Below are 26,681 nucleotides of genomic sequence, written 5' to 3'. Positions count from 1 at the left end.
CGGGTACATTTCAATTTACAAATGACCCGGCTGGATACATTTTTCCTTGACAATTACCAGCCGGATCGATGATATTTAGGCATAAAATATTCTATTTTATTCAATTTCATAAAAAAAAAAAATTAAGACGCTAATAATATATATCCATGCGTATCTATCTTAAATTTTTTATTTTTTTTCCCTTTAATATCTTAATTTCAATACATATATTCTTTGAAATTATTTGTATATATATATATATTTATATATATATATATATATATATATATTGTCACAGCCCGACCTAAGCTAGTGAATAGTTAAGTCGGGAAAAAGGTGTGACTGAAAATGAGAAAGAAAATAAATCTCAATAAAAATCACTAACCTGCTTAAACGATAATTTACCAAATATTTGGTAATCATAAGCAATCTTTTCTTAAAACTCCTGAGTAGACAACTTACAATAATATAAAGACAAGTTGTCTAAGTATCATGTGGGATAATCTCAAAGCTATTAGTTTGAAAACTTTGCAACACATCAATAAAGTAAAACGCACTAAGCGTTGCAGCGGAGTAACTTAAGTGGATTACATGTATGAAAACATGAAATCCTGAGCCTAATTTAGTACTTATGTTTCAAAGCTTCGCTCTGCTGACATCCATCTGCATCACAGCTTAACCTGCACATTTAGAAAACATATGCAGGGCTGAGTACTCAAAAGCACTCAATGGTCACATGCCAAAATAACTTGAAAGCTTGCTCTTAGAGCTATATATTGAACTTGCCATCTCAAGCATCACACAAGAGTTTTATTTAAATAACTTGTGCACGCCAAAACTGTAAAACTTCTATATATATATATATATATCATAAACTTCATATGCGTCTGCAGACATACTTCTTTGTACTCTATCTGCAATGATTACTGTGTGCCGAGAAGGTGGCCACCTTCTACGGTCACTGACCGGCCGATACGCTAAACCGGCTCACGGTCCTAGACCGGCCGATACGCTAAACCAGCTCACGGACCTAGACCGGCCGATACGCTAAACCGGCTCACGGTCCTAGGCCGGCCGATATGCTTGATCGGCTCACGGTTCCTTGTGTACACTAATCCTGTCTAACATCTGGATAGAACAGGATCCGAATTCGATTAACTTCTGGTGCCAGATAGGTATCATACAAGCTCATAAAAGTTTTGGCAAGTCAACAACTTTAATATAACTTCATTCATGTAAACATCATGAAATAGTGTGCACATCATATTTTGAGTTTAGAAAGCCCACCTGATCGTGGTCTGACGATCTAGGTAATTCTGAACTAATGCTTTACTTCTTTTCCCTTGTATTTGACCTTCAGTATAAATACTGACTAATAAATAATGAGAACATGATATGAAATTTATTTAGAGAATACTTATGTTGGTCTTAAGGTGATAGTTCTACTGAAATCTTGGCATGAAGACAAGTTGCTATTTTGCAAACTTATCAACAAATCTCAATATAGACTTAAACTGCGATGATCATAACTGTGGCATTAATCATAACTTCACTCGCCCTAATTTAATAGATAGCTATCAACTGAAAATAAATAAATCCCTTATCTCCTATTCTTTAAAGAACTTGATATGAAATAATATATATATCTAGGCCATTTAATAAATCAAGCCAATTATTAGCAAATAGCTAATAATCTTTTACGCATAATTATTAAGCTTAAACTAAATAATTAGGTCACTTAAATTAAATGAGGCCCAATTATATATATTAAATCCATTATCTGATTAGCTATCAAAGTCCAATTAATAAATTAACTGGCCCAACATAATTTATTATTACTAATCCCATTGAGATTAATAGGCCCAAGTACCAGCTTAAACCCAATTACTAGTTTGAGCCCAATTAACCTTTTTCAGATTTAAATAAATTAAAATTAATAACCTTCTTTAAAACATAAAACAAGTTAATCTCTCTCTGTTTTCTATTTCTTCCCCACGCAGACATCTCTCCCTCTCTTCGCTCCCTCTCTCGGCCGCCTCTTTCTCCCCCCCTTCTCCGGCGAGCGTCGCCGGCTCGCGCCGCTTCCGGCGCGGCGAGGCTGACGCATCTTCTCCCCTTCCGCTTTCTTCCCTCTCCTTCCTACATTAAATTCCCAAATTCTAAAATCAATTCAGCCTAGGGTTTTCAATCTCCCCCATCAATTTTACTCCTCTGGAGAATCCTGGCGAATAACGTCGCCGCCGCGCCAGCTCGTCGAATTTCCGCTCCTCCGTCGTTCTCCCTGCCTCAGGTAAGTCCCCTATCTCTCTTCATCTCTCTATATCCTCCCTCTCAGTCTCTCTCACTCTGCCCCTCTCGATCTCTCTCTCTGCCCTGTTCGCGGCGGCCGCCGTGAGCCGTGGCTGCGTAGCAGCGCCGTCGCTGCCCTTACTCTTTTCTTCCTCGTTTGCTCTACCTCCCCCTTGTCTCTCTCCTCTATCTCTATGTCTCTGTATCTCTGTGTCTATCTCTCTGTTGCCAGCCACCGTGGGCCGCCATACCATAGCGCGGGCAGCACCGGCGGTCATCGCCATCAGCTGCGCCCCGCCGTGGTGGCTCGCGACTGCCGCTGCTACCGTCCCTGTTCTTCTTTCCCTTTTATCCATCTAATTCTCAGATTTTTACTTCCTCAAACTAATAAGTCTCAAACTATTTTCCATTTCAGGAAGATTCAAGGGATCTCCAGTTCGTTTACTGCTCAAGATCCAATTTTTATATGTTATAAACCTATTTTCCTTTATTGCTTATTGTAAAACTGAGATTTTGATGGTGAGGAAACAATACTGTATCGTTACTATGCTTATGTGTAGCTATGTCTTTTCTGCTGTTCTTGATTGTTCCTTTTATACACAAGGAATTGATTGAATTGTATACAAGAAAACTACCTGCTTTGCTTGATGCTGCTATGAACTGCTGGGGATTGTAAATGATCGTAGTTGAGTCGGATTTTGGGATGGTATTTCCCTGGTGTATTTAAGATCTTGCAGAATGAGGAAAAATGGTCAAATTAATCCTGAGGAGAGATTTTATATGATTTGGAGTCGGTTTATGAAAAGCTGCGTGGAAAGTTGAGGGATACGTGTTATTCCAGTAGCTAATTTGGCTTAATAAAGCTATCTATCTAATTGATAAATTAACTCTAATTAGAAGCTCACTGATTTACTAAGGAATTGGGCTTGGGCTTCCTCATCCTTTCCATCATACTCTTGGCCCAAATAATTATTGGGCTTAACTCCACAAGTTCAAGTAATCACTTGCCCAAATAATATTAATAATATATAGTATACTATAATGAAAATGCCGGATGTTACATCCTCTCCCCCTTAAAGAAATTTCGTCCTCGAAATTTGACTACATCAAAAAATAATTCTAGATACTTCTCTTTCATATCGAACTTGTGCACTCCTTAAGAATGCGGAATATTAAGAAAAACGTTATCGCCTATTTCAAAAATCCAATTCAAATCAACGAGTGTTTGCAAAAAGTTTATATCGCTCTTGGGGTTCCTTGAGCAGTTGTCGAATATATCGGATAAACGTAATCATTTCTTTAACTGCATCAGGTCCTATCACTACCTACCTCACGTCAATAGAGTGGAGATCAACATTCTTTCCACAAAGAGCTCCATATGATGTCATACCAATTCTTGCCCGAAAACTATTATTGTAGGCAAATTCAATGAGTAGCAAAGCTTTTTCTCAATTCATTCTTCAATCCAGTGCATAATGCGGCTTCTGGTACGCGTGATGCACCTATAAATGGCCGGCTCCTTTCTTATCGAATCTGTACATTCCTTTAGAATGTAGAGCTTTAAGGAAATCTCTGTCCCCCAGTTTCAAAAATTTAACTCAAATCGACGAGTGTCTGTATAAAATTTCTATCGATCTTGATCCTTCTTGAACAGTTGTTGAATTTGTTGGATAAGTGTAACCGTTTCTTCAAGTGCATCAGATCCAAGCACCTTTTCTTCCACCTACCTCATCTCAATATAGTGAGGACTGACATTTCCTTACATAAAGTGCTTTATAGGTGTCAACAACTGTTGCCCGAAATTAGTATTCTAGGAAACTCAATGGGTAGCAAAGCTTATTCCCAATTTGTTCCTCGATCTAATACAATAGTTCATATCACATCTTCCAGGGTCTAAATAGTTCTCTCAAAGTGACCATCTATTATTTGTGAATGAAATATTGTTTCAAAATTTAGCTGAGTTATGAAAACAGAAAGATCATATGAAATCTGGGTTGAGGTGTCAAAAAGGGTTATGAAACTTAGGCTGCAAGAACTGAATTATCCAACACACAAGTTGGAACTAGCAGCAATGATATTATGGAACAAAGTGTAAAATTTAGACAAATCACGAAAGTTTAAAATGCTTATTCGAGCAAAAGATCTAAATATAAGGCAAAAGATAGCTCGAATTAATAAAAGATTATGATTGTGAATAAATTATCATCCACGAAAAGCTAATAAAGTGTGGATGCTTTGAGTAGAAAAATTTAAGTTAACTAAGGATTTCTCCTTACCCATAAAGAAAAATTCTCATCAAGGATTTTAAAAGGTTGAATTTAGAAGTGGTTTTACCACCACAAACCATAGAAGCTGTAACTGCAATGTTAACAATGATTTCTGATTTGAGAACCAAAATTGTTAAAGTACAAGGGGAAGACGAAAAGGTAGAAAAATTATGGATAAGGATTCTGATAGAAGGGATCAATACTTGCCAAAAGCTAGGGGTACTACTATCATGTTTGAGAAAAGGTTGTGTACCCAATACTGAACAATTGAGAAATAAAACCATGAGTAAAGCTCACGATACGCAATATGGTGTCCACCAAAGAAGCACTAAATTATATCAAGATCTCAAACAAAACTTTTGGTGGAAAGAAATGGAAATAAGATATAGCTTTGGTTGTAGAAATATGTTTGGCTTGCCAACAAGTAAAGGCGCTACCTCGAAAACCCTATGAGAAGTTACAACCATCATCTGTGTCGACCTTATAAGGTGCATATCAAGATATGTCACAAAAACTCTCAATCATATTCAATCATGGTCTTCTTCCCTTGCTTTAAATCATTAAATTACGTATCCTTTTTGCTGACGACGGCTTCTGAAAATATACTCTTAATAGAAGATTCTATGAAGTGGCCCTAAATAAGATTCTCTAATCGCTCAACTGTATATATCTTCTGCTTCGTCTCCCACTAATAATCAGTTGATCCTTGTAGTTGAAATAACATACAAGAAGACACTCTTGATCATTGCATCTAAGGAAGCGAAACTCACGAAACTCTACTATGAATAGGGGGATCTTGACGATGAAAAACTTATGCAATTCTTCTTTCATGTTGATGGGGACGAGTAGTTTTCTAAATTATCCACATGGCGGATGACATATTTCCACTGCTTCTTTGAGACATCATGCCGAGTAAATACGCAAATTCCCCAAAATTGAGCTTTCATCCCATCAGTAAAGCAATCACTGCTAATTAGCTATAAATCAACTAAGTTATAAAACTAATGCCCAAAAATTAAACCATCTAAGCCATTAAAGCTCAACGGCCTAGTAAATGACCACTTTGATCATTTCATATAATGGGAAAATTTGCCTCAACGAGTTCCCATACAAAAGATGGGAATATACGTTGCAAAAAGGCTCTTAGTACTAATTGTGATGCACTAACTGTATAACGTCACTACTAGTACTAGGTTACAGTGCCACTGACATAACTCGCTACTGTATCATCAAACTGTCTATATATGCATCTATCCAATGTATAGATATACGTACACACCATCATCACAAAGATTTTCATTGCTATACAACAAATGAAAATCCCCCACATATCAAGATACAAGTATTAAAATATGAACAACACTTTTATTCATTCAAGAAGTTCATACTAGTAGAGGATACTCATAAATAAACCATGTTATTCATATTCACTCACTTGTAAACATGTAAACTTCTCCAAATACTAGTTTCTTGCAAAATTGCAACTCATACTCAAACTTGTTTAAAACTATGACATGATACTTTAAAATTCTGAAAATTCATACCTGGCTAGGCTGGATGAGATGGAGCGCAGAGCTTTTACTATATTACTCATACTAGTCCAAAGATTCAAATTTAGACTAGACTCAAAGGAATATTTAGGCTCAGAGCAAACGATCTGCTCTGATACCACTTTGTCACAGCCCGACCTAAGCTAGTGAATAGTTAAGTCGGGAAAAAGGTGTGACTGAAAATGAGAAAGAAAATAAATCTCAATAAAAATCACTAACCTGCTTAAACGATAATTTACCAAATATTTGGTAATCATAAGCAATCTTTTCTTAAAACTCCTGAGTAGACAACTTACAATAATATAAAGACAAGTTGTCTAAGTATCATGTGGGATAATCTCAAAGCTATTAGTTTGAAAACTTTGCAACACATCAATAAAGTAAAACGCACTAAACGTTGCAGCGGAGTAACTTAAGTGGATTACATGTATGAAGACATGAAATCCTGAGCCTAATTTAGTACTTATGTTTCAAAGCTTCGCTCTGCTGACATCCATCTGCATCACAGCTTAACCTGCACATTTAGAAAACATATGCAGGGCTGAGTACTCAAAAGCACTCAATGGTCACATGCCAAAATAACTTGAAAGCTTGCTCTTAGAGCTATATATTGAACTTGCCATCTCAAGCATCACACAAGAGTTTTATTTAAATAACTTGTGCACGCCAAAACTGTAAAACTTCTATATATATATATATATATCATAAACTTCATATGCGTCTGCAGACATACTTCTTTGTACTCTATCTGCAATGATTACTGTGTGCCGAGAAGGTGGCCACCTTCTACGGTCACTGACCGGCCGATACGCTAAACCGGCTCACGGTCCTAGACCGGCCGATACGCTAAACCAGCTCACGGACCTAGACCGGCCGATACGCTAAACCGGCTCACGGTCCTAGGCCGGCCGATATGCTTGATCGGCTCACGGTCCCTTGTGTACACTAATCCTGTCTAACATCTGGATAGAACAGGATCCGAATTCGATTAACTTCTGGTGCCAGATAGGTATCATACAAGCTCATAAAAGTTTTGGCAAGTCAACAACTTTAATATAACTTCATTCATGTAAACATCATGAAATAGTGTGCACATCATATTTTGAGTTTAGAAAGCCCACCTGATCGTGGTCTGACGATCTAGGTAATTCTGAACTAATGCTTTACTTCTTTTCCCTTGTATTTGACCTTCAGTATAAATACTGACTAATAAATAATGAGAACATGATATGAAATTTATTTAGAGAATACTTATGTTGGTCTTAAGGTGATAGTTCTACTGAAATCTTGGCATGAAGACAAGTTGCTATTTTGCAAACTTATCAACAAATCTCAATATAGACTTAAACTGCGATGATCATAACTGTGGCATTAATCATAACTTCACTCGCCCTAATTTAATAGATAGCTATCAACTGAAAATAAATAAATCCCTTATCTCCTATTCTTTAAAGAACTTGATATGAAATAATATATATATCTAGGCCATTTAATAAATCAAGCCAATTATTAGCAAATAGCTAATAATCTTTTACGCATAATTATTAAGCTTAAACTAAATAATTAGGTCACTTAAATTAAATGAGGCCCAATTATATATATTAAATCCATTATCTGATTAGCTATCAAAGTCCAATTAATAAATTAACTGGCCCAACATAATTTATTATTACTAATCCCATTGAGATTAATAGGCCCAAGTACCAGCTTAAACCCAATTACTAGTTTGAGCCCAATTAACCTTTTTCAGATTTAAATAAATTAAAATTAATAACCTTCTTTAAAACATAAAACAAGTTAATCTCTCTCTGTTTTCTATTTCTTCCCCACGCAGACATCTCTCACTCTCTTCGCTCCCTCTCTCGGCCGCCTCTTTCTCCCCCCCTTCTCCGGCGAGCGTCGCCGGCTCGCGCCGCTTCCGGCGCGGCGAGGCTGACGCATCTTCTCCCCTTCCGCTTTCTTCCCTCTCCTTCCTACATTAAATTCCCAAATTCTAAAATCAATTCAGCCTAGGGTTTTCAATCTCCCCCATCAATTTTACTCCTCTGGAGAATCCTGGCGAATAACGTCGCCGCCGCGCCAGCTCGTCGAATTTCCGCTCCTCCGTCGTTCTCCCTGCCTCAGGTAAGTCCCCTATCTCTCTTCATCTCTCTATATCCTCCCTCTCAGTCTCTCTCACTCTGCCCCTCTCGATCTCTCTCTCTGCCCTGTTCGCGGCGGCCGCCGTGAGCCGTGGCTGCGTAGCAGCGCCGTCGCTGCCCTTACTCTTTTCTTCCTCGTTTGCTCTACCTCCCCCTTGTCTCTCTCCTCTATCTCTATGTCTCTGTATCTCTGTGTCTATCTCTCTGTTGCCAGCCACCGTGGGCCGCCATACCATAGCGCGGGCAGCACCGGCGGTCATCGCCATCAGCTGCGCCCCGCCGTGGTGGCTCGCGACTGCCGCTGCTACCGTCCCTGTTCTTCTTTCCCTTTTATCCATCTAATTCTCAGATTTTTACTTCCTCAAACTAATAAGTCTCAAACTATTTTCCATTTCAGGAAGATTCAAGGGATCTCCAGTTCGTTTACTGCTCAAGATCCAATTTTTATATGTTATAAACCTATTTTCCTTTATTGCTTATTGTAAAACTGAGATTTTGATGGTGAGGAAACAATACTGTATCGTTACTATGCTTATGTGTAGCTATGTCTTTTCTGCTGTTCTTGATTGTTCCTTTTATACACAAGGAATTGATTGAATTGTATACAAGAAAACTACCTGCTTTGCTTGATGCTGCTATGAACTGCTGGGGATTGTAAATGATCGTAGTTGAGTCGGATTTTGGGATGGTATTTCCCTGGTGTATTTAAGATCTTGCAGAATGAGGAAAAATGGTCAAATTAATCCTGAGGAGAGATTTTATATGATTTGGAGTCGGTTTATGAAAAGCTGCGTGGAAAGCTGAGGGATACGTGTTATTCCAGTAGCTAATTTGGCTTAATAAAGCTATCTATCTAATTGATAAATTAACTCTAATTAGAAGCTCACTGATTTACTAAGGAATTGGGCTTGGGCTTCCTCATCCTTTCCATCATACTCTTGGCCCAAATAATTATTGGGCTTAACTCCACAAGTTCAAGTAATCACTTGCCCAAATAATATTAATAATATATAGTATACTATAATGAAAATGCCGGATGTTACATATATATATTGTGTTATTCTTGAATGTTGATATATAGTACTATATAACACTATATATATCGTGTAAATCAATTGATATCTTTAAATTTAAAATATACTCAATATCCGTCCCAAATAAATGCATGCTTGTTACCCAAAAAAATCATGCATGTTACCGATACATAAAGGTAAAAATATCTTTCTTCAAAATTTGATTCCCTTTTGATAGACATAAAGCCGATACAATCGGCTTCTTCACTTTTACCCACTTACTTTAAAATACTAGGGTTTTTTACTCCACCACACACCTCTATCGGCTTCTTCACTTTTACCCACCGAGAGAGAGAGTTCAAAAGATTGAAGCACAGAGAGTTCAAAAGATTGAAGCACACTCGGACTCATCCATGGCATCTTCTTCACAGGTATTTATTTTTAATTTTCATGAAATTGAATAGAATAATGTATGCTAAAACACGATCGGTCCGGCCGGTGAAGTGGCCGGATAAATCGATCCGGCCGAGAACATTATTTAAATGAAACATACGGCCGGATCGATTTATCCGGCCACTTCACCAGCCGGACCGATCGTGTTTTAGCATAAATTATTCCATTTTAATTAGTTGTATGTTTATATTAATCATTAGAAATTTACTGAATTTAATTTAATTATATTTGTTTAAGTAATCATTATTGAATTATTATTGCGAGTTTTGCTGGGTATTACACTGCATTGTTTGTGTGGTTTTTGTGTAATTTAATAAAATAAAGTATTTTATGCCTATATAGAAACTATCCGGCCGGCACTATGCCCGGAATAATGCGTCCGGCCGGAACAGTTTCAATCTGAAATGTACCCGGACGGATTCATTTTACCGGACACTTCACCGGCCGGATAGTTTCTTTTTAGGCCTAAAATACGTTACTAAATATATCTGTATGTTTACGTTAATTATTGAAACTGTTATTTTACTGAAACTGTTATTGTTTAATTATTGAAACTGTTATTAAATAAATATATTTAATTGTTTAATTATTAATTATTGAAACTGTTATTGCTTGGTAAAATATTAAATTGCAGTTTTTTAATATTTTACTGAATTTAATTAAATTGCTTGGTATTAATTGCAGTTTAATATTACTGAATTTAGTATTAAATTGCTTGGTATTAAATTGCAGTTTTTTAATATTTTACTGAATTTAGTATCAAATTGCAGTTTAATTAAATTGGTTGGTATTGATTAAATTGTAGTTATTTAATTATGCCTATTTGTATTATTTTTTAATTTTTATACTGAATTTAATATGGTATTCATTTTGTAAATGAATAGGCGAATGTCCCATATCTTCGTCGCGACACTATAGACCAGACAGAGGTTGCTATCAGCACCTACTATAGGGATTCACATTTTCCGGAGCTGGTTGAAACTTTAAATGTGGTCGGCGAACAGTGCAATTCAGATTTATTGGGAAGATTTAGAGCATCATGTTTTGGGCATTTCACTGATTGGAGGCCCGGCGCGAAGAGCAATAAAGCATTACACCAGATTGTATCGAGGCAGATTGTGTCAGAAGAAAATGAGATGTGCTTCTTTCTGTGCGGAGCACGAGTCAGATTTTCCCCTGCGGACTACGCATTAGTGACTGGGCTCAATTTCGGGGGATCGAGGTTCGATGCGACGTTACAGCACGACTGCAGTCGCGTGGAGGCATACCAACGATTCTGCGGTACGCGAAGCATGACCATACAGTCGCTCATCAAACGCGTGTGCGATTTGGATCGTCGAGTGGATGATGAGGATGGGAGCCTGTACCTTCGTGCTGTCCTCGTGTGTGTGGCTCACACCCTTGTTCTTGGGTTGGATACGCGGGTACAGCCGTGGCTTTGGGTTTTGGTGGATGATCTGGCTACATTTGATAGATTCCCCTGGGGCGCGTATTCGTATAAGATGTTATGTCATTATACGAGAGAGACAGGAAAGGGCGAGAAGTATCACTTCTACGGTCCTTCGTGGGCTTTATATGTCTGGGCATTGGAGCGCGTCCCGGGCCTCGGACACATGGTCGCAGCATCTAGCGGTGATCCGACAGCGCACCCTCGGTGTTTGAGATGGACTTTCAGGGGTAAGCCCCGGCTTCATGGTCTGCGCGATCTATTCGAGGGACAGGTAATCAGTTATTTAAGATTTAGTGTTTCACCGTTACTGGTTTTACTTATGTTCTAATATATTATCTTTGTTGCTTTCTAGGGTGGTGTCCTGCCCCTGGAGCCCGATGATGACGATCTGTCGAGTCACTACTTCATATCAGCGCTGACACCGGGCGAACTCTCGGTGAGCTTCAGGCCCCCCGACAACCCATTAGCTCGGGGTGTCCAATTTCCACAGCAGACCGGAGCCCGTGTTGTGGAGAAGCGCGGGGCCGAGGAGAATGTACCTAGTCAACCTCGTATGACTCGCAGTCACAGTGTTCGGGGCCCTGTGAGGGATGCTCGACCCCACGAGCCGGCTCGTCATTCAGTAGATCCGGGCAAGCGCCCAGCGCCGCATACTTCTTCATCGTCGAGCGGATCTCGGTCTGTATCCAGTCCCAGCGAGGGTGAGGTGGACCGTAAGTGGGTGAAGAAGACGATCCGTCAGGAGATTAAGAAGGCCTTCGGCAAATTCGTGGATAAACTGAAGGGCAAGGGTAAAAAGGATAGGTGCAAGAAGAGCAAACATTTCCCAGTGCCCGACTCCCCTGATGATGATGACCAGCGACGGTCCCCTGATGATTACCAGCCACGTTCTCCTCCACAGCGACGGTCTCCTCCACCCAGTGCTTCAGGGCCCGACGCTTCAGGGCCAAGCGTTTCACGTTCCTGCGACGACGACCCCCGCGGTGAGGAACCATCCAGTATCCAGACCCAGGATTACAACGAGCAGTGGCGGGCCATGAATCAGTCTGTTCAGGGCGACTACACACCGGCGGAGCAGACTTTTGACTGGTCGACCCAGGTCTACCCTCATTGGTCTTCCCCATTCCTGAAGCCGCAGTATAGAACAGAGACCCCGATATTCTTTGCTGAACCGCTCACTTCTATTGCACCACATGAGTGGGGACAGTCCAGTTCTGCAGGACAGGCTCAGACGGAGGAGCCTGAGCCACAGGCAGAGCAGCCACAGGTACTGCTGCTGCAGCACCTAGAGCAGCCGCCGGCAGAGCAGCCACCAGCAGAGCAGCCGCCGGCAGAGCCCCCGCGTCGCAGTCAGAGGGTGAGGCGTCCGTCTAACTTTCAGAGATCGCCTTGGGTTAATAGCCGAATGCCACGTCCAGTGACACAATACTGCAGTGACCATTATGAGAAGTGGATGGCTAGGTGTCGAGAGGGTAGGGGTGGTGAGATTTATGTCAAGGCAAGTGGTGGTTTGCGGGAGTACGACGACTTCGCGCGGGTGGATAATGTCAGCCAGGAATTCACAACTGGGGTAAATAATCTATTGATTTTAACATTGTTAAATTACTTTCTACTAACTTATTGATTTTAACTTTGTTGCAGGATATTGACTTGTATTTCTTAAGCTTGAGAAATAGACTTCGAGCTTCAGCAGATTTACTGGATGACGTAGATATGAATAACACAATCATATTAGACACGGATTGGTTTGTAAGTAAACTTTCATATTTGTATGTTTTCATTGGTGCGAATATAAATTATTAATTACTTCTATTGATCTGTAGATATACCTCCAGGGCGAGTGGGACGCTCTATTGGAGAAGTGGGCAAGAAGTGAGTTTACTCCAGAGGAGTATCATATATTGACGCATGGAGCAGTAGCTGATGGTTGGCTGCCCCGGATAGACTGGCTCTGCCAAATACGTGGAAAAGCCGTTAAGGGCAATGAACTTCCTCCTGGTCATATAGGATGGATGGATGCCACACAGGTAATCAGTTAAACAATTATTTGTCATTAGTCATTTGTGCTTTATATGTTGTTTCTTATCAATTCATTGTGGTTTGTCATAGGTTCTCATGCCAGTCATAATTGGCCACCATTTTGTCCTATGTCGGATCCGGTTAGGAGAATTGGTTTGCGAGGTCTATGACCCAGTATTCCACAAGCTATCACCTCGACAGCAGGATGGTCGAGTTGGTGAACTACTGCCTTTACTGAGATTGTTGCCAATTGTCCTTCAGTTGGCGAGGTGGCTAGACGACACATCCATTGATTCGACAGTGGCAAAGGAGAAGTACCCACTTATGACGCCGGTGTTTGCTCCAGCGGAGGTTCAGTTTCACCAGCAGGACTCTGTCAGCTGCGGGCCTTTCGTCTGCATGTATGCAGAACGACTGATATCTGGCTCTCCATCCATTGAGTGGGGTAACCACAACGTGGCGGCATACAGGGCCAAGATTGCTAGATCTATATTTTCGTTGTGTGAAACTAGGAAAGCCCGTATCACTAGACTTGGTTCTGCATAGTTTTGTATATTGTTACATTAATGTGTGCTTCTATTTGGTTATTCAACGAGCATTATTTCCTGTAAATCATTCCAGCTTATCGAATAATAAGATAATTCAATCAATATCATTAACTGTTACAGCACACAAATACATCCCACTACTCCCTGGGCTCAGTCGCCCTGCCAGCGCACGTTCTCTTGCTGTGTCCTTCTTCATGGCAGATGCTGCACTTCTTTGGTTTACGACGCCTGATACTAGAAGACTCATCGGCTTGTGTGCTGGTGCCTTCACCACCACCTCGATGTCTACCTTCTTTTGGGCGCCCCGCTTGACCTTTTACAATCAGAGGTAATACAACCTGCTCAGCGATGTGCTCGGGAACCAACCACTGGCGTCTCGGCGGGAGATTATTAACTTCGCGAGAGTAAGTATCGATAAGAAAGTCATTCGTGTAGTACGAGTCTACATACTCCGCGATCGTATCACCGGCTTCACTATAAAAACAAACAAACTCGATAGTAATCAATATAACGAACATTAGAACATATTTACATTTCAATGAACCCGACAGTAATCATTTCATGATCGTACCTTATTGCAGCGATTGAATGAGAACATGGCAGTTGGTCTAGCTGAAATACTCGACATTCGCATTTTTTCTTCTCCAGATCCACCTTGAAGCTTCTGTCAGCAGTTTGCACCTTATACTTCATGCCACTCAACCTTTGTGCAGTGTATCGACGACTTTTTTGGACTTCAATAGCTACCCTTTTACCAGCCTCAGCAGTCAAGCCTTGCTCGATTTGCTGACAGAAAATTCCTTGCCCTGTTTCATGTTCCACAGACCGATTGCAACGATCAGATCATCTTTGCTATTGAAATACATATTCTTTGACAACTCCCGAGGCAGTAGCTGATAATCTTCAATATCCACAAGTGCCGCTGCGGCGTCCAACGGGATAACCGGTACTAACCAATTAGTTAGTTCATCTGCTCCAGGAACCTGTTCGTCATCATCCTCGTCGATCTGCAAATTCTGCCAACCTGCATATTCAATCCCCGCCCTTCTCACGTTCTCTGTCTCCGACAAGTCTTCAGAGGCGCTTGTATCAGTCTCGGCTTCAGACGATGGAACATAATCTTCATCTACATTACCAACATCCTCCACAAACTGAGGCTCGTACGTATATTGATCATCAGCTGGACCCCAACAACGATCAGTTGTTAGGCGATCGTACTGGTACGGATTTGGCTCATCCCATGAAGGCCAACCCGTTGACTGATCATTACCCCAAGTGACCGACGGTTCAACACTTTGTTGCGCCGGTGAATCTCCGGCTGATAGGTCTAAATAAGCATATCTTTGGATTGCTTCCAATCCGTCCCCACCTTCGAATGTTGCACTGGATTCACCTCCATACCCGGAAGATTGAGGGAGATCGAACGAAGGAACATACACTCCTCCACTGTAATCGTCTTCAACAACATAAATCTCAGGAAAATGTGGCTGCGACGCCAGCAACTGAAGCAAATCATTGTCATCGGCAAGAATATTTTTACTGTATACCCTGCCATTTAATCTCTTCGTCAAATAATACAAGCTGTAATTAGTGCTCAATGAATTCTCCATCATCAGGTAATTTATCATGTACACCGTACTGGCCATTGTGTCTCCGAAAATATGCAAATTCTTAGAAGAGCCGCCGATGTACTCATAACCATTGAAGGCACCTCCATAATTAACCACAAAGTATCTCCCATATTCATTCATCTATAGAAAAAATAATAAATAAATAAATATATGATGTAAATTTAATACAATGTTAAAATACAACATATAACATGTTAATACACTCGAAAAACATCTATCCGCCCGGGGAAGTATCCGAGGAAATGTGTCCGGCCGTGTATTACATGATATATAATTACACACGGCCGGACACATTTTCGAGGACACTTGTCCGGGCGGATACATAATTTTCGAGCATATTAACATGAGTTATGTAGCAATATATATGTATAGAACTAAAATGCAACTAATAATTACTAATTAATACTCCCTCCGTCCACGAAATGAGTACTCATATTTCCTTTTTCGTCCGTCCACGAAATGAGTACTCATTTCCCCTTTTGGCAAGTGTACCCCACACATCCCTTTAATTAATACACTCAAAAAGTGGGACCCTTAAATTATTCACACTACACTCCATACATTTCTTAAAACCCGTGCCGTCCACAAATGGGTACTCATTTCGTGGACGGAGGGAGTACTTTAAAACATGATAGAATTTGCTCTAATTCACATGTATTTCCTTCAAACGTGGCTTTAAATCATAGTATGCTATAATATGCTAATAATTCACATAAGCATATAGGATCAAACAAAACATTGAAAATAAACAATAACCAACTTAAATTACATTTCAAACGTAAAATGACATACCTTTAAACGTTCGGATGAGAGAATTCACAAATAATAGCTTCACCACTTGGAAAATATTAGAATTTCTAATGAGTTTTGAGTGTTTTTTCACTTTGAGTGTTCGGATGAGAGGATGAGAGAATGAGAGAATTCACTCATATATAAACAAAGATTCCTTCATTTCACGTGAATTTCAATGAAATTAGAGTGTTTGACATGAATACTTTACTGACAAAGCTATTTCACATCATATTTGTCGTTTATCATCAATTAAAAAAAAAAATTATGTCCCTTAATTGAAGGCTAATTAATCGATGGAATATAAATACAAAAAATTAACACAATCCATATTAGCACTCAAAACACACATCAGAACCAAAAAAACATCTATCCGATCGGAACATATATGCGTCCGACCGATGAAACCTTATGTCCGGTCGGACACTTTGTTTTTACGGTCGGATTGTTCTTTTTTTTTTTCCAATGTGTGTTTTGAGTGCTAATATCGATTGTGTTAATTTTTAGTATTTATATTCCATTGATTAATTAGCCTACGATTTACTTGTAAAACCTTCGATTTTAATTCAAAAATAAATAAATAGTATTATTTTTTCTGTCAGTCTTTCACATGTTCCAACACTTATTTGACCGATTTGCTTCTTTAAATTGATGAATTGATGTTTTTCTTACACTTTAACAACTTTTGTCATAGATGTGTAAGAACTTTTGCGGAAAACAATGCACATCCATCACATTCAAAGGGCATTTTCGGTTCTTCACTTATTTAGGGCATGTAGTGCTTGGTATAGTAAGAGAGGGCATTTTTCAAATTATTGATAAGAGAAAGGGCACTTTAAATTTCGCCCCTTAAAAAATTGTGTAGCAAACTTACGGCACCCAAAGATATTATTTTATAAGAGATTTTGAATTCAATTTCATCTGCATGCGATATATGGATAGTAATTTTATCTATGTGTAATTTAATTTTCTGACCTTAATTTACATGGTGTAGAAGTCATGTTGGATGTAGATACCTTATTTGATTAGATAATATCATAATAGATTCTTTTGTAATTATTAAAAAAAAATTGTTGGAAAATTGAAATGAATATTAGCAAAAAGTAATTATCAAACTCCACGAAAGGTACCTTTAATAATAATAATAATAATAATAATAATAATAATAATAATAATAATAATAATAATAAATTATTGGTATAAATAAATGAGATGAGAGGGCAATAGCGAATAAACCAAATAGCCAATTCCGCATTCGAAACAGTCACTCTTTTACCGGTGAAGTCTGTGCAACATATATCATGGCGGCGGCCGGCGGAGGAACGGTGAAGGAGGTCAAATCCAAGGCGGAACTCGACAATATTCTCGGCGAGGGCGCTCCCGTAGTTCTGCACTTCTGGGCGTCGTGGTGCGAGGCATCCAAGCACATGGATCAAGTCTTCTCGCATCTCTCCACCGATTTCCCTCTCGCCCGCTTCCTAAGAGTATGCATTATCTCACTTTTTTCTCTATGTCAGACTCATCCTTCACTGCAATTTACCCCTTACATGTGATTCTGCACTCACTTTGTTGCTTTTGTTTAATTAGGGTATCGGCGACGTACAAGTATGATAATAAAAATATTGACTTTGCTGATTTTTTTTTTTTTTCTGCGAGATGTTTATTACTCTTTTGCTTTTTTGATGTATGCGGAGTGTGGCTTTCGAGTTTCATCTTCTAAACAAGGAACCAAAAAAATTTACCTCTGCTTGAAGAAATTGGGCTTGTCATTTGTGTTTTTGATTTAGTGACTGACTGGCGGGATGAAATTATTGGTTTAAGTGGCAATAGCTTGAAAAATACCATAATTTTCGTTAGATACTGTTGAAGCTTTCTGTTGACAATTTCATGTGAAAAGAATTTATTCAGCTCAGGAAAGAAATTGGATGCTTAAAAAGGAAGAATGAATTGCTGGGGTTTTAAAAGTGAGGGTTCTGATTGTTTGCTGTAATGGGAGAATTTTATTCTTATTAACCCTGTCTCGAAAGAATATAATTCATGTTTGTCGTGGTAGTCTGAAAACTAACATACCAAAGTGGAAGATAAAAATAAGTGCTTGGCTGAGCCTTGGTTGCTAGATCAGGTTTCAACCAAGAAATAGGGCTTTTGATCTCATATTCATGAGAGCTATTGTAATTAGAGGCTGAAAAATACGGTGTAGATGGCCTTGGTAGTGCTGGTGGAACGAAGGTTGATAGTGTCTTTAGCTAATTCTCATGATAATGTCATCTTTTATTTACTACTTTGGAACAGGTGCTCCACTTTTCATTGTTTTTTGGCACCTTGGTCTTTATGGTTTTGTATACAATTCGGGAGCAAAAATTGCTCTTGGGAAGCAGTTCAAGTATTTCATTCCTGCCTGACACGATTTTCTGTTATTGTTATATTTATAGGTGGAAGCTGAAGAACAACCTGAAATTTCTGAGGCATACTCAGTTTCTGCCGTACCATACTTTGTATTTTTAAAGGTACTGTAATGCATATATTACTATTTCTTTTTGTCTTTGTTGAACGGAGGAATAGTTGCTAGCGAAGGTCTTCAATTGTCACTTACAGACATTGTGATTGTGTGGGTTAAATTTGTGAAGAGACTTCCCTTGCACCAAGATAAACCGTTTTAACAAATTCTTGCATACCTTCCAATATCAAAGTCTTTGCAAATTGTGAGAACATGTTCGTTGTAGTTGATGGTTGCTTCTAGACCATGACAAAGTCAAACAATTTGGACTCTTCCAGTTTCTTTTAGATTCCCCCAACCCTTTTCCTTCCCTTCCGGTATATTGAAGAAAGAAGTTTTCTTTACTTGTGTCAGCTATCTAATTTAGAACACGTTTGAATCTCTTAGGATGGCAAGGCCCTTGATACATTGGAAGGTGCTGATCCATCTAGTCTGGCCAACAAGGTTGCCAAAGTTGCGGGATCTATCAGACCTGGGGAACCTGCAGCTCCTGCTAGCCTTGGGATGGCTGCAGGGCCCACTATACTTGAAACGGTACAGGAGCTTGCCAAAGAAAATGGTGCATCTCAGCATATCAACCAATCACCTCCTAGTATGGGCGACAATCTGAAGAAGAGACTCCAACAGCTTGTTAATTCTCACCCAATCATGCTCTTCATGAAAGGGAATCCAGAGTCCCCCAAGTGTGGATTTAGTCAAAAACTAGTTGATATCTTGAAGAAAGAAAATGTCAAATTTGGAAGCTTTGATATCTTAACAGATAATGAAGTTCGTGAGGGATTGAAGAAGTTTTCAAACTGGCCAACGTATCCTCAACTTTACTGCAAGGGAGAATTGCTTGGTGGTTCCGACATTGCAATTGCTATGCATGAAAATGGAGAACTTGGTCAGGTTTTCAAAGATCATGATATTGAAATAACTGACTTGGAGACGGGGAAAGCAGAACCTAATGAAGGAAAGGGTGGCATCTCTGATTCCTCAGGCTTGAGTGCTGCTACTAGTGATCGTTTGCGTGGCCTCATTAATTCAAGTCCAGTTGTGTTGTTTATGAAGGGAACGCCTGATGAACCAAAATGTGGTTTCAGCCGGAAAGTGGTTGATATCCTGAGACAGGAGAATGTCAAGTTTGCTAGTTTTGACATTCTCACAGATGATGATGTTCGTCAAGGGCTGAAGGTGTATTCAAATTGGTCAAGCTATCCTCAGCTCTACATAAAAGAAGAGCTTATTGGCGGATCAGATATCGTGCTGGAAATGCAAAAGAGTGGAGAGCTTAAGAAGGTTCTAGCTGAGAAAGGAATCTCTTCTGGTGAGACTATTGAGGATCGCTTAAAACGGTTGATAAATTCTTCTCCTGTGATGCTTTTTATGAAGGGCACGCCAGATGCTCCAAAATGCGGTTTCAGCTCTAAGGTAGTTAACACCTTGAAGGAGGAGGGTGTGGAGTTTGGTTCTTTCGACATTCTGACTGATGAAGAGGTGAGGCAAGGAGTGAAGACCTTCTCAAACTGGCCAACATTTCCACAGTTATATTACAAAGGAGAACTAATCGGAGGCTGTGATATCGTGCTGGAGCTCCACAACAATGGCGAACTTAAGAGTACCTTGTCTGAGTAAATTATTGATAGATTTTTATATCAACTTTACGTATTGTCCTTGCTCTATATCAGCAGTGCTTGCGTGATGTTTTAAGAAATAGTCATTTTCTGGACCTATAGTTGGTTATATTTCCTACTCTCTGAACTATTATATGCATTAAAATGGTTACTGCCACAGTTTTGTCGAGATATAATTGATGTTTGTTGACTGTTTATGTTAATTTTGAAGTAATCTCTCTTATCTTGCTTCCTAGTATTGAACCCATGGACGACGCTTCATTGTGTTTCCCAGGATATGTATGCAGTTGTATCGCTTCTGCACAATGTCTCAATAGAATTGTGCAAACAGATAACTGTATATTACTACTTCAGATTGAAGGGTAAAGGAAGGGTACATATATAATTTAAATTTACTGTAAACAGGTGAAGAGTTTAACATCTTGGAGACAGCTACCCTAAATCCAGAATTTACAGAAAAATCAGATAGCATTCTGCTGCAAAGAAAGGATCTTGATCGTTTCTTCATCTTCTTCATAATCATCAGATCTCATTATCTCTAGTAGCCGATTGACGTCTTTACCACTGGTGATAAAGGATTTCATCAATGTATGATACACCTGCCTGTCCAACCGATCTACCGATCTCAATAAATTTATCACTCTTTCTGCATCATCACTGCTGCCTCTCTCACCAGTCAACCTCACTACTCCTGCAATTACCTTATTGTTAAGCGTAAGCTCTTTGCTTGGATCATGTAAAGAGAGGGCCTTTTTGAGGGATTTCAAGCCATTTTTAATGTTATCCTTCTCAATGTATCCTTTTGCCAGCATGCCCCAAATATTTGGCGTCGATTCCTTACTCGTTTCTGTCAGGTGGTTAAGTAGTGCTTCGGCATTTTCGCATAAACCCTTCTCTATATATCCATTAATCACCACTTTTGGCACTCGAAAATCATAGCAGTTTTTCGTGGTTTCCCACTCCTTGAGCACTTTCTCTGCTTCTTCAAGATCGTCCAGCCTAACCAGTGCCTCCATCGTGTTTATGTACTCCCGGTTGAGGCACCTCTTACAAGCATTCTTTTCATCATGCCACAACCTGATAACATCATCTCTGTTTCCCAATTGAGCATGGAGTGAGATGAGATGGTTATACCCTAATCCATCTTTATTATCTAGCCTCTTCTCTGCTTTTTGAAGATAAATGTTTGCCTTGTAGTTGAGGCCGGCCTTCACATAGAAATTCGCCACAACAGCATACGTGTTCCAATCCATGGTAATGTGGGCATCATTTTCCATTTCGTTTAGAACCCTTTCCAATCCCTCAATGTCGGATCTCACTCCAAACGAATTTATACAGATCCGATAACTCAAATTATCAGGCTGAACCCCGTCTTCCTTCATTTGTTTAAGGACTTCAGGAACCTTGTCAATCTCATCGGTAGAGGCATGCAGGCACATAATGTCATTGAAAGCTAGAGAAGACAAAGGAAGACCTTTATCTCTAATGGTCTTGAGAAGTGCTAGTGCTCTTTCAGTTTCACGCTGTCGAGCATAACAATGAAGAAGAGCACCGTGCACCTTATCAGTCTTATCTTGCTCAGTCAAGCTATTGAAATAGCTCTCAGCATGCAGAAATCCATGAACCTTACCAATCAGATCCAACTGGACGGCATGCTCAACCGGGGTGAAAGTATAAACACCTCTACCTCTCATCCACTCAGAAACCTGCAGGAAATAAACACAGATTCAAACTACTGCATATGAAATCCTTTGTGGTCTACACTTTGCTACTTCACCTCAACTAAATTAATCATGTGGATACAGTAAGATGCACAAAACAAGCAGCTCACACAAAGTTATACATCCATTTATGTATGTCATTCATGTTGGATCGTCGAGGTGAATATATAAACACAGAATTTCACCACGCACCACACATTATCAAGGGCGGGAAAGATGAGTAACAACTAACAAGGTACAATGCTAAATTATCCAAATTCAACTAAGGTACACGCGAAATCATAAAATTCAGCATCTTACTTGGAATGCATTATCTTTTAGTCGCACGATCATACGTTCTTTAACAGTAGCAATCCAAGCAAATAGTAAATCACAAGAAATAGTGCGACCGGCTGTTTGCATAGCAATCACACACACGCACCTGGAGAGCTTGACCGAAACGTTTGCGCCTACGGAGATCGATAATAATGCGCTGAAGCTCGGCGAATCGGACTTTTTTCCGGTGCCAACCCATTTATCGAGCTCGGGAGTGACATTGGTGCTAGGGTTTCCCAGGGGACTGATTTTGGCGTACAGTGAATTGTTGCTGTTCGCGTGGTAACATCGCCTGCTGATAATGTAGGTATCAATTAGGGATTTGAAAGGGTTTCTACGCGATAGCATTTCGGATTTAATCGACTCCCGTTCCTTTCGATTGACGAAAGAGGAATTTAATTAGGAAAGAACAGAGTTCGTTGAGAGGGTTTTTGGAAGGGTTTATGATTTTGGGGAGGGGCTGAAACAGTAATAAGAGAAATCCCAAAGGACTAAAGTCTAAAGAAAACGATAATTCACTAAGCTCCATTTAGTAAGCTGAGGTTCATTTATTTTTCTTGATTCCAAATTTCCAATCCATGCTCATCAACTGCGCTCTACAGAAATACTAGTATTATTTTATACTATCATGTAGTTCAAGATAATTTTGCAAATTTATTTTATCATGCTACGTTATGTATACATATTTCTGCTATAGTTGTATTAGGGGTAATTTGTTCAAAATACAAAATTTGCTCTCAAACACAGATTTTAGATTGTTTGCAATTTTCTTATGATTTCACTTTTCAACAAATTAAAGCTAACTTAAATAATAATTTCATGCATGACTTGAAAAATGTAAAATAACGTCGTTAATTGCATAAAACAAACAATTCCAAGTGGTAAGTGAGGTTGAATTTAGGGTGGTAATTGAGTTTGTTGTTGGTTAGAAAGGCATTGGAGCAAGCTGAGTTGGAGCGCTTTGAAATGAGCAATCTGCATTTCCAATTCTCTTTTTTCGTTAGTGAGCTTGTGGTTCTCCTCCCTCAGCTTATCCCTTACAATTTGAGCGTGGCGGCGGTGATCTGGTGAAGCTGCTTTCAGATAAGGCGGAAAGGCGGTGGGCTCACATTTCTTGCGGCTGATTTCCAAGAGAAGCTGCCTCTTTCCTCGTTGGAATTTTTCATGCAGGAATTCCCATCGTCTCGATGATGTCTTCTTGAATCCCTGTCTACATTTATGCTTATATTAAAACTAAATACACATTATTAGGGATGTAATCCACTCTTAGCTTGAATAGGCCAATAATTCGAGAGGACTAGAGCTGAAAATTTCCAGCACGATAAAATTTCAGTTCGAATAGCTGGTAATAACCGAATAATTTGCAATCTGATATGATTGGCACAAAAATATGTGTCTGGTTATATGAAATTTTTCTTGTTAATTGATTTTCTAACTTCACTACTTTACTTCTGAAAGTTAGTATAATAATTTTTTTTTCTTTTCAAAAGGCTTATGAAATGTATTTTCATTCAATACTTGAAAGTTTACTCATCATTCACTTATCTATGTTTTTAATATAATACTCCCTCCGTCCCAACTTTTTGTATCCACTTTTAGTACTCCCTCCGTCCCAATAATCTTGTCCCACTTTCCTTTTTGGGTTGTCCCAATAATCTTGTCCCATTTCCTTTTTAGGAAAGTTTTAGGAACTAATTAATTTATAATTAAACACTATCCTAATTAATTTCCCCCTCTAAACCCTAATTTATCTCTCTCTCTCTCCACACTCTCTTGCCTCCCCCTCTTCTCTACCCTTCGCCCCTCCCCCCCCCCCCACCTCCGTCCTCTCGCCTTCCCCACCTTCCCCCTCTGTAAATCGGCCTCCCCCTCCCCCCTCTGTTCCGCCGGCACTGGCGCCGGCGCCGCCTCCCCCCTTCCCTCTCTGTTTCGCCTGCGTCGCCTCCCCTCTCCCCCCTCTGTTTCGCCGGCGCCGCCTCCCCCCTTTCCCTCTGTTTCGCCGGCGTCGCCTCCCCTCTGTGTACCGGCGCCTTTTAGCTTGTCCGCCCTCTCACCTCCGCCCTCCCGCCTCCGCCCTCTTCGCCTCTCCTCTGTTTTCTTTTTTTCTTCAGAAATTAGTGCTCGCCTCCGCCGCCCTCTCACCTCTTCGCCTTCGTCCTCCCGCCTTCGCCACACAGAGGCGCCGCCCAAGCCTCCCTGTGTTTTTCTCTCCCCTCAGACGGTGGCAACTCACCACCACCGCCCTTCGCCGACATAGAGCCCTTCGATTCCGGCTACGCCAACAACAGTACAACCCTTCGATTCCACACAAAGAAGCCCCCCTCTTCCAGCCGCCATCCGCCCCCTTTGGACCGCCTCTCTCTCTCTCTGGGTTTAGATTTTTGTTTCTTTTCTTTCAATTTTTGTTTCTATTTTCGTTTCTCTCGTCTTGAATAACTGGGCATGAAGGAGTATAAATGGTGATGAACGACAATTTGTGTAGAAAATTTTGTTTCAAAAATTGGGCAGATCTTGTGTAGAAAATTGTTGTTCATTAAATGGTTTCTGATTCACTGTTCTTGTGTAGATCTTGTGTAGAAAATTGTAGAAAACCGTTTCTCTCTCTGGGTTTCAATTTTGGTTTCAGAAATTCACTGTTCCGGCGGCTCTCAGAAATTCACTGTTCCGGCGGCTCCGGCGGCCCGCCACTGACGGCAGCAACAAATTGAAGAGGAGACTGTTAACCATTCTTAAACTTAATTAACATATGTGGCCATACAACTTTTTTTCCTAATACAACTTTTCTTAATACCCGTGCCGAAAAGAAACGGGACAAGATTACCGGGACGGAGGGAGTAGTATTTACAACCAAAAGTGAATACAAAAAGCTGGGACGGAGGGAGTATTACTTATTATAAATATTTAGATGTAAAAATTAAAAAATAATAATCATTTAAGAAAAATGTATGCATCTCTATCCCTCTAAGAGTTCATATTAGTTATACGTAAGTCGATGTTGAAATATCACTTATTTATGTATGCATTCGTTTGTTACAAATATAAAACTATCAAGATAAATATATTAGTTATTTTTTTTATATAAATTATTTGAAACCGACTAATTGATGGGTTAGTCCAAAATCCAAAAAAAATTGATTAAGGTTGATAATTTATTGCCCACAAAAATTTCAACCTGAGTGATACGTAGTCAATATAACCCGCAAGGCCGCAACTAGTTTTAACTCTAGTATGATATAGTAATTAGTTTTAGGGAGAGGTTCAAATAAGAACCACTAAATAAAATTAGAACGGAGAACCATTTTAAGCCATTCGATCATCAAGATCTAAGGTGGATGCATCATCTTGGTGGATGAATGCAGATCCTGGGTTCGAATCCTGAAGGGAGCAAAATTTTTATTATTTTCGGATGCATTAAATTTAATAGCGAATGCATTGATTTTAATGGTTCTTATGTTCTCACTATAAGTGTGATTCTCATTATAACCACACCCATTAGTTTTAACTTGTAATTAGTTAGTAATTAGTTTTAACTTGTAAATGCAACTCTAGTCATGATTCATGACCAATTAATAAGCCAGTCAAAGTATCTTTTTACCGAGAAATACATACTATAATCAAAGGCGGTAGCGCCATTATTTTGAGTCTCATCAACGCTAAATCAGATTAGTCCATAATCCACTTAAATCTTCTACTAATGATGGTTGTTTAATCGTAATAGAGTATGTAATTAGAGTGATAAAAAAAATAATGGATGAGAAATGTTGAGAGAGACTGACATAGGTGTTAAGCTGTCGAATGAAGCTGGAGAAGTTATTGTGCTTGAAATAGTTAGGCAACATGAGCTCCGAAAACTCCGCCGGCGACCACACCACAAACCCATTCCCTTCCGAATTCCACGAAACTATCTTCTCCCCGCCGCGCCGCTCCTCCGCCTCCGCCTCCAATAGATCATAAGTCTTGGACACAAATGGAGCGGGGCTCTTCATTTTGCGCCTCATCGATCCTTCAAATATATTCTTCTTCTTCATAATTTAAGTGAAGCAGACGCTCAAAAACTCACGCTTTCTTGTTCTTGTATTTATAGTGGGAACAAAGTGGCGCTGCATTTTTGGGCTTTCTCGACTCTTTTTCAACTTTTTCAATGCCCTTCCACTCTGGAAGCTGCGTCCAACTTTTATTTCGATTTTAAATATCTTCTAATTTAAATTTGTAACTAATTAAAAAAATATATATTTATATATAAAATTCGAAAAATAGTTTTTCAGTAAAATTTTCTGCCTCAGTTATACCTACATCATTAGATTATGCAGATACTCTGTAGCTGTCGATATTACATTTCGCATTTTCGTAATTTCATTAGGGTGCGTTTACTTTCTTGAATAAATTTACCCATGAAAAATGAT

General features: G+C 39.5%; 4 protein-coding genes and 2 long non-coding RNA genes across 7 annotated transcripts; 4 read left to right on the top strand and 2 right to left on the bottom strand.

Annotated features, from left to right (window-relative positions):
• Positions 1-1,833: 1,833 nt before the first annotated feature.
• On the top strand, positions 1,834-2,899 carry LOC130985522 (uncharacterized). Its single transcript, XR_009088990.1, has 2 exons — positions 1,834-2,269; positions 2,684-2,899. It is a non-coding gene; the product is annotated as an uncharacterized LOC130985522 (long non-coding RNA).
• Positions 2,900-7,872: 4,973 nt separating this feature from the next.
• LOC130985521 (uncharacterized) lies at positions 7,873-8,856 on the top strand. Its single transcript, XR_009088988.1, has 2 exons — positions 7,873-8,209; positions 8,624-8,856. It is a non-coding gene; the product is annotated as an uncharacterized LOC130985521 (long non-coding RNA).
• Positions 8,857-12,532: 3,676 nt separating this feature from the next.
• Positions 12,533-13,816, top strand: LOC130985520 (uncharacterized). Its single transcript, XM_057908523.1, has 4 exons — positions 12,533-12,712; positions 12,784-12,891; positions 12,966-13,169; positions 13,252-13,816. The coding sequence occupies exons 1-4, from the start codon at positions 12,548-12,550 to the stop codon at positions 13,705-13,707; spliced, it is 933 nt and encodes a 310-aa protein (XP_057764506.1). The 5' UTR covers positions 12,533-12,547; the 3' UTR covers positions 13,708-13,816.
• Positions 13,817-17,349: 3,533 nt separating this feature from the next.
• Positions 17,350-20,399, top strand: LOC130985518 (monothiol glutaredoxin-S17). Its single transcript, XM_057908521.1, has 3 exons — positions 17,350-17,613; positions 18,562-18,636; positions 19,014-20,399. Exons 1-3 carry the CDS (start codon positions 17,431-17,433, stop codon positions 20,241-20,243), a joined length of 1,488 nt encoding a protein of 495 aa, XP_057764504.1. The 5' UTR covers positions 17,350-17,430; the 3' UTR covers positions 20,244-20,399.
• Positions 20,400-20,600: 201 nt separating this feature from the next.
• Positions 20,601-22,844, bottom strand: LOC130985519 (pentatricopeptide repeat-containing protein At4g21705, mitochondrial-like). The gene is given in 3 exon segments (XM_057908522.1): positions 20,601-21,948; positions 22,385-22,455; positions 22,458-22,844. Coding segments are annotated over 3 exon segments (1,485 nt in total). The 5' UTR covers positions 22,627-22,844; the 3' UTR covers positions 20,601-20,703.
• Positions 22,845-23,071: 227 nt separating this feature from the next.
• On the bottom strand, positions 23,072-26,425 carry LOC130985517 (heat stress transcription factor B-1-like). 2 transcript variants are annotated; one of them, XM_057908519.1, is made up of 2 exons: positions 26,055-26,425; positions 23,072-23,484 (listed from the first exon to the last, which is right to left on the bottom strand). In XM_057908519.1, the coding sequence occupies exons 1-2, from the start codon at positions 26,304-26,306 to the stop codon at positions 23,176-23,178; spliced, it is 561 nt and encodes a 186-aa protein (XP_057764502.1). In that variant the 5' UTR covers positions 26,307-26,425; the 3' UTR covers positions 23,072-23,175. The 2 variants fall into 2 exon arrangements, with proteins under 2 accessions (XP_057764502.1, XP_057764503.1); XM_057908520.1 differs by having other exon boundaries at positions 23,072-23,488; positions 26,055-26,404.
• Between the last annotated feature and the right edge of the window lie 256 nt (positions 26,426-26,681).

This window comes from Salvia miltiorrhiza, chromosome 5 (assembly GCF_028751815.1).
Source record: "Salvia miltiorrhiza cultivar Shanhuang (shh) chromosome 5, IMPLAD_Smil_shh, whole genome shotgun sequence".
Lineage (NCBI taxonomy): Eukaryota > Viridiplantae > Streptophyta > Magnoliopsida > Lamiales > Lamiaceae > Salvia > Salvia miltiorrhiza.
The sequence above is the reverse complement of the archived record's forward strand: the minus strand, read 5'-3'. Positions and strand labels throughout refer to the sequence as shown.

What these genes read in the sequence shown, in the direction of transcription:
- LOC130985517 (XM_057908519.1), bottom strand. Translation starts at nt 26,306, where the DNA reads ATGAAGAAGAAGAATATATTTGAAGGATCGATGAGGCGCAAAATGAAG. An exon ending in TTCGACAGCTTAACACCTAT is followed by an intron (nt 23,485 to 26,054) that starts GTCAGTCTCTCT and finishes AAATGTAGACAG; the next exon opens with GGATTCAAGAAGACATCATC.
- LOC130985520 (XM_057908523.1), top strand. Translation starts at nt 12,548, where the DNA reads ATGCCACGTCCAGTGACACAATACTGCAGTGACCATTATGAGAAGTGG. An exon ending in TATTAGACACGGATTGGTTT is followed by an intron (nt 12,892 to 12,965) that starts GTAAGTAAACTT and finishes ATTGATCTGTAG; the next exon opens with ATATACCTCCAGGGCGAGTG. An exon ending in GATGGATGGATGCCACACAG is followed by an intron (nt 13,170 to 13,251) that starts GTAATCAGTTAA and finishes GGTTTGTCATAG; the next exon opens with GTTCTCATGCCAGTCATAAT.
- LOC130985518 (XM_057908521.1), top strand. Translation starts at nt 17,431, where the DNA reads ATGGCGGCGGCCGGCGGAGGAACGGTGAAGGAGGTCAAATCCAAGGCG. An exon ending in CTCTCGCCCGCTTCCTAAGA is followed by an intron (nt 17,614 to 18,561) that starts GTATGCATTATC and finishes TTATATTTATAG; the next exon opens with GTGGAAGCTGAAGAACAACC. An exon ending in CATACTTTGTATTTTTAAAG is followed by an intron (nt 18,637 to 19,013) that starts GTACTGTAATGC and finishes TGAATCTCTTAG; the next exon opens with GATGGCAAGGCCCTTGATAC.